The sequence below is a fragment of the Gymnodraco acuticeps genome, unplaced genomic scaffold (assembly GCF_902827175.1).
Source record: "Gymnodraco acuticeps unplaced genomic scaffold, fGymAcu1.1, whole genome shotgun sequence".
Classification (NCBI taxonomy): domain Eukaryota; kingdom Metazoa; phylum Chordata; class Actinopteri; order Perciformes; family Bathydraconidae; genus Gymnodraco; species Gymnodraco acuticeps.
The window spans coordinates 374,257-381,071 of NW_022990501.1; the positions used below are offsets into that span (position 1 = coordinate 374,257).

The 6,815-nt window shown below is 40.1% G+C and overlaps 1 protein-coding gene across 1 annotated transcript in view; it reads right to left on the reverse strand.

The window, feature by feature from the left end:
• LOC117552905 (potassium channel subfamily K member 4) overlaps positions 1-6,453 on the reverse strand; it is a 44,427-nt gene extending 37,974 nt beyond the window's left edge. The window contains exons 1-2 of the mRNA XM_034226586.1: positions 6,429-6,453; positions 5,618-5,854 (exon numbers count right to left, since the gene is read on the reverse strand). Of these exons, the coding sequence (XP_034082477.1) occupies positions 5,618-5,854; positions 6,429-6,453 (262 nt within the window). The remainder of the gene's footprint in view (positions 1-5,617; positions 5,855-6,428) is intronic.
• Positions 6,454-6,815: the final 362 nt, after the last annotated feature.

The following is a 6,815-nucleotide window of genomic DNA, read 5'->3' on the forward strand; positions in this document are numbered from 1 at the left end:
TGTTACACGAATAATGTCAGAAAGATGTGTGACATTTTAAAGTTGAAATGAGGTTTCTGAGTGAAAGTATGAAGGAGCAGTTAGCAGTTGAAGAAGGAGCAGTTAGCAGTTGAAGTTGCATGAAGATTGTTGAAGTCTGAAGAGTCTCTCCATTGACTTCCATGTTAAAAATGTGATGAATTATGGGATGTATCTCTGGAATTATGAAAGTTATGAATGATAAAAGTAATAGCCATCGATTCCCGACCGAGCTGAACGTTTTGATGTTTGAACAGAGTTTTCTGCGATGTACAATGCGGGAGAAGAAGTGGCGCAAAATAACCCGGCGGAATAATAAAGAATTTTGTGCGTAGCATAACAGAGTTGGAATGCTGATACAGCATTCCAACTAAATCAGTCAAACTGTCCTGGACATCTCTTTCTATTAAAATGTTCCTAATCCAGAGTGGAAATAACTGATTATTACTCAGTGACTGTGTGTTTGTTGGACATAGATGGTTCATGTCTAGACTTAGCACTGACTGTGAACAATAATTCAGCTCGTCCAATAAAGCCTGATTTAATGCTCTTTGCACTCTTTTCCATCTACATCCAGGAGGCTCTGCTGACATTCCTGGCAGCCACCAGTATATTCTTATATACTTTTTTGGACAGGTGAAAGAGGGTAGAGATAATAGAAGTCCCATCAAACAAATGATACCAAACTATATTACTGAAATTCAGAAGAAGGGGTCTGAAGAGCTCTGTGCTGTTTGTTCATCATAGCAAAAGAGACGTCTGATTTTGAGAAGATTTCACAGCTGTGGCAGTCCATGGTGAGGCTGATATGACTGAGTTATGAGGGGTGGATGTTCAGCTGTCTACCTCCAACCACCTGTTTAAGGGCCAATATGAGGGTTTTAGTGGGCGGTATCAAACCAAACTGAAACCCCTCCGCTCACTCCTCCCTTTCTAAGTGAGTTGGAAAACTAAGAGGGCCTTCATCCAGAGTTTGGTTTGTCCATTTTGGGCTGTTATAGAAACATGGCGATGCCTCATGGCGGGCTCTATGGAAGAGGACTGCTCCTTATGTTTATCGAAAGGGCTTATTCTAACTCCTTAACAAATAGTCAGTGGTAGAATGTAACTTATTTACTCAAGTACTGTCCTTAAGCTTAACTGTTGATCATATCTCAGACAAATGTTCACATGTGGCCCTAATCCTCTTCCAGACAACATTGACATGAACAAATCAACAATTACAATTACATGGTTCAGGAACGGGCCGTACTGCTTAATGAGTACTCTGAGTTTTTGTACTTGACGTATACTTTGATGCCAATAGTTTTGTACTTTTACTTGAATAACATTTGAATGCGGGACCTTTACTTGTAGAGTATTTTAAGAATGTAGTATTGATAGTTTTACTCAAGCAAAATATCAAATAACTTCTTCCGTTTGCTTAACTTAGTATGTACAAACAAGAGTTCATTTGGGAAACTCAATTTCAGTCAGACTTCAAATATGAATGAGCAATAATGTACGCTTTATACTGTATAGGTAAAACATATCCAATGCCATTATGAACCAATGTTAGCATCTTTGTATTTAGATATTGTTTTTTATTTCAAGCATTCAGTGAGCAAGTTTAACCAGAAGAGAGATTGTCATTTTCCTCTGTCGAGTAAACATACCTACAAGTTTTCACATATTTATTATCCACATCCAGAGCCCTTTAGGAAGTGGACATGTTTTGAAAGTGACACACTTGAACACCTTGCTCTATGTTGCTCTGTCGATCAGCTGATCATCATCTCAAATCTGATTGGTTGGAATGTTTGACACACCCTTTGAACAAGAGGAGTCAGCAACGATACAATTTACAGGAACTCAAAGGGGATTGATTTCATGTGACATACACAGAGAAGATCAATGCTGTTTTAAAATATTATATACTGATGTTTTTATTATCGTGTTAGGTTTCTTTGAGTAAGGGAAAGTAGATGTTTCCGCAGTATAGTAAAAATAATGTATTTAACAGAAATGAAATGCAGACTGGTATTTGTTAACTAATTAGTAATATATGCACATGTCACCTATAAACAGTGTTAAGTGTAATACACAGATGCATTCTTGTCCATAAGAAGGAAACTAGCAAGCACATAATTGTATTTGGGTTTGTCATAGGGGTTTAACATCAATGTTATAATCAGTGGTGGAAAGTAACTAAGTACATTTACTCAAGTACTGTACTTACTCTCCTGCAATTAAAAGGAATATATTTTTCCCAACTGCATTTATTTTATAGCTCTATTTACTTTAAAGATCCAGATGTTTACACACAGCCATATGAAGAACCTTTAAAATATGATGTTTGATGTAGATTAAACTATCCAACGATATAATTAAGTAAGACCTAAAACAATTATTCTGAGACAAAGCCTTCTCCGTCGTATCTCACCATGTTCAAATCAGAATTCAAAACTCACCCTTTCAGAACCGCTATTATTATTATTATTTATTGGCTGCCATTTTCTGATTGTTTAGGTACTTTTTGGTGAATAAAACGTGTTATAGTTCCAGCTTCGCAAACATTAAGTTCTGCTGCTTTTATTTTTTGTTTGTTTCTGCAATGGGTACTTTTACTCCTTATACTTTAAGTATATTCTCCTCATACTTACATCATTTTTCTTGTGTACCATATTAAATGCAGTACTTTTACAGTAAAGTATTATTACTTATACTTAAGTAATAGATCTGAATATGTTTCCCTCCTTTGGTTATAATGTATTTTATGCATCTGTGAAATGAGTCTAATTCGAAGAACTGAAACCATCTTTCTCCACATGTTCCTGCTTTGTGCTTGGTCTCTGCTTGCTGAGTAGCAGGATTTGATTTATTCATGCCCTCACCAAATAAACTCTTAAACACATTTTACTCCTTCAATTCAATCTGTGTGAGAGGAGCTGTCTCTGAGCTCTCACACAACCTGAACACTGTCCAACCCAATGAAACTGCTCTCTTGTGCTGTGTGTGCATACATCAGGATATATGGTGATTATTTATAAATGCAGTTATCAATGCTAATCAGGACGCTCTATAGATTGTACACAGGGAGAAAATACTGCAGGAAAAGCAATTACTTGGTAGCTTTTGCATTGCCTGCACAAAACATTTCCCTCCTGCTTCATGAATCAGTCAGCAACTCCTGACTGCTCATCGTCAAATATTGACAAAACATTCCCGAAAGATCATGCAGCTATCAGAAATGGACATAATGTGATCTCTCTTCTTATGATATCACACCATATAAACAATATGGGCCTTACTTATCAGACTCCTCCTCATACACAATCTGAAAAACTTACTTCTCGTAGATTGACGGCTTCAATTCCCTTGACCTTTTTGTTGAGCTGGAAGTATAAGGATATATGAATTAATGTCCAGGCAGTTGAGAGAACAAACGAGACAGCTTTTGGAAAGAGATCTGATAAGGGAGGACCCTCTGAAGGGTAGCTACACTTGAATAACAGCTCAAATTGATTGGGCTGATGATAGATGTGCTTAAAAGGTGGTAGTAAACAGAAGAAAAGGAGGGAGGGGGGAACGTGTGGGGGGAGGATGAGGACGACACTGCTATTATGAGCACTTTATTTTCAATTAAGCCTTCATGCTCATGCGTAAGCTCACTTTCTGCCAATTCTGATGATGCAGGGACTTCTTGGACTGGAAATTGATTGGTTAGCAAACGTCTGCAACTTTGCTCATTTAACGGAACACACACTTGCAGTAGAAGAAAAACATCATACAAATGTTTGTTTTTTATAAAGGGGTAGCGGCACAAAAACAAACAAGTACAGCTATATACAGCTCTGAAAAAATTAAGAGAACTCAAATCTCAATCTCTTCATGTATGGTAGACTAGACATTCCATTCCAGTGTCTGTTGAATTGAAGTAGTTTAAAGAATAACATGTATATTTTTTATTTTACTTTTACTAACGCATACCTATAAATAGTAAAACAAGAGAAACTGATCATTTTGCAGGGGTCTCTTCATTTCTTACAGAGCTGTAGAATAAATTAAAGGGGCCCTATTCTGCTTTTTGGAGTTTTCCCTTTCCTGTAGTGTGTTTATATAGTTTGTGCGCAAACGCTAAAATCCCATAGTTCCCTCCAGAAGGAGTTTCTCTCCCACACACTCCCCCCCCTGCCTGAAACACCTCCATTGGACTCCTTTGTTTATTTCCGTAACATAGTGACATCACTACCTAACAATCGTGGTTTCAGACAGAGGGTGAAAAGAAGTGCTGCAGCACTACTAAAATGAACCTGGAAAGGAGCATCATATGTCCTCTTAAAAGGCAGCTCCAATACAACGGTCAGAAATAATTCATATTTCCTAAGGACATTTTCTGTTTCATATCCAACAAAGATTCCAGTTGCAGTCCCATGTTTTTATATAACAAACTTGATCATTTCCAAGTCTCTGCCGGACCAAGGCCTCGTCAGCCAGAAGAGGAAAACACCTGTGTGTGTGTGCAGGGTCTAACACATTAGACTGCAGTATCTGAGAAGCCCTAGGACAGTTACACCTCAATCGATTCGCCAAGGAATCCACTTTACACTTTAATCTAATACTTCCAGGCCCTGAAAAGCTTTTAAATCTTGAGAGGAAGTCAGCTAACTAAGGAGGGTGTAAAGGAAGAAAGATTGAGAGAAAGATGTTACAGGCTGAAAGGTGTGTGAAAAACAGGTGGCCAATGAGACTCAGCTCGGTCACAGACTCAAAACGCTGAGTCTGGGATTTGTCCAGGGTTTTTCTTCTCCTTAGTTCAGTAAGTATTTGTTTCACGATGGTGCCACTGTTTATGATTGTCTGATTTAGTACCATTTTGCACCTTGTTTCCCAGATTTTCATACATGTGATACAAATTACCAGCTGAAAAAGGTCCCTGTGTTTTTTGTCCATCCCCTCATCCAGAATACAATACATGATTGAGACATATTCTACATTGAAGTCTAACCCGATGCCCCGTAGGAGCGACCACACCTCCTGGGCTCTGTAGCCGTCCATGAATAATTGTAACTTTTTTTTTGCCTCAGGGGCAGTATAAATATTAAGTCGATATTTTTCATTTTTATAAAAGCAATCCACCATAAGCAGCCTTCCTGGGATTATGTCCCTTCTTCTAATAATAGTGATGTATTTTTCTTTAAAGAAAATGCCAACTCCGTCAGCTCTACTCTCTCAGATGGATATAATACTTTTGCCTTTATGCCACCGTTTACACACATCATCAACATCCCTGGTGGTATTCAGTCTAAGTTCCTGCGTAAAGAGGAAGTCATAATTAGTGTCTAATAAATATTTAATTTTCCTCTCTCGAAAGTCTTTAGACTGAACACCACGTACATTCCAGGTAGCGACATTTAAGAAGCTCATATTGGTTTATAAAATGAATCACTATGATGTATCTACATTTGCCCGTTTTCCATTTTGGTTCAAGTTTCTACTTGGAGGTCTCTTTTTTGAGACCTCAGACGGGGCTTCCCCCTGAGTCTCACTCTGGAAATTCCGGAGTTGGTGAAAAAGACCCCGAGTTGCTCTCAGGGGGCAAGTAGAGGGGCATGCTGACCAGCTGTAAGGCTGTCAGGGCTGGAGTCAGATCCTGGGCTTTCACTCACACTCTCATAATATTTCTCATCTTCAATCTCATTCTCAGAGCTGTACTCGCTCTCTACATCACTATCAATAGTTAATCTACCCTCACCTGACTGGGATGGAGAATCGTCTTCAGGAGTTGAAGGCTGTTGATCTCCAGGGAAAGGGAGATCCTTGCTGGCAGGACGACGACCAGGCTGCTGCTGGGCTGCTGGGTGAGAACCAGGACGACGATCAGGCTGCTGCTGGGCGTGGACCAGGACCAGGACCGGGACCAGGCTGCTGCTGGGCTGAAGAACTAGGACCAGGCTGCTGCTGGGCTGAAGGACGGGGCTGCTGCTGGGTGACTGAAGGAGGACCAGGCTGCTGCTGGGTGACTGAAGGAGGACCAGGCTGCTGCTGGGCCGAAGGACGAGGACCAGGCTGCTGCTGGGTGGCTGGAGGGAGTACAGGACCAGGTTTCTGCTGGGCTGCAGGACGGGGCTGCTGCTGGGTGACTGAAGGAGGACCAGGCTGCTGCTGGGTTTTTGCCTTGTTTACATAAGAAGATGGGCAGTTGAAGAAGGTGTGCCCAATCTTTCCACACAGGTTGTAGAGACTGTCTGAATTGCAATCTTTAGCCTTGTGGCCGAGTTCATTGCATCTCCAACATTTCACTGTGGTGCATTTTCTGACCTGATGGTCAGCTGAGTTGCAGATGAAACAGGTGACGGATTGCCCTGGATAAGTTATTCTCCCATTATAGGGGCCGAGAGATATCGAATTTGGGAGATTTTGGATCTCACCATCACTGTTTCTGTTCATCTTCATTTTGTATTTTCTCACTCCATACCATATCCCAAATTTATCTATTGGTTTGTATTTGCTGATTATATCTCCATATCTCTTCAAATAGGTCTCAACATCATGGTCTGGAATACGGTCAGTCCAGAATTTAACAATGATGTTTGAGATATCCATTTGAATGGAAGATTCGAAAGTCCAGTCATTCCACTTGGGATCTGAGGTTTTAGTTGTGAGAACATCAGGGGAGCTTCTAGCTAAAAGCAAAGTTCAAACTCCTTTCTGTTTGGCAGTGGAATGAAGGAATACACATCATTTGTATTGATCCAGCAGGTATCAAATAATAGTGATTCTCCAACATATTCACGACTTGGGGGTTCTCCTGAGCC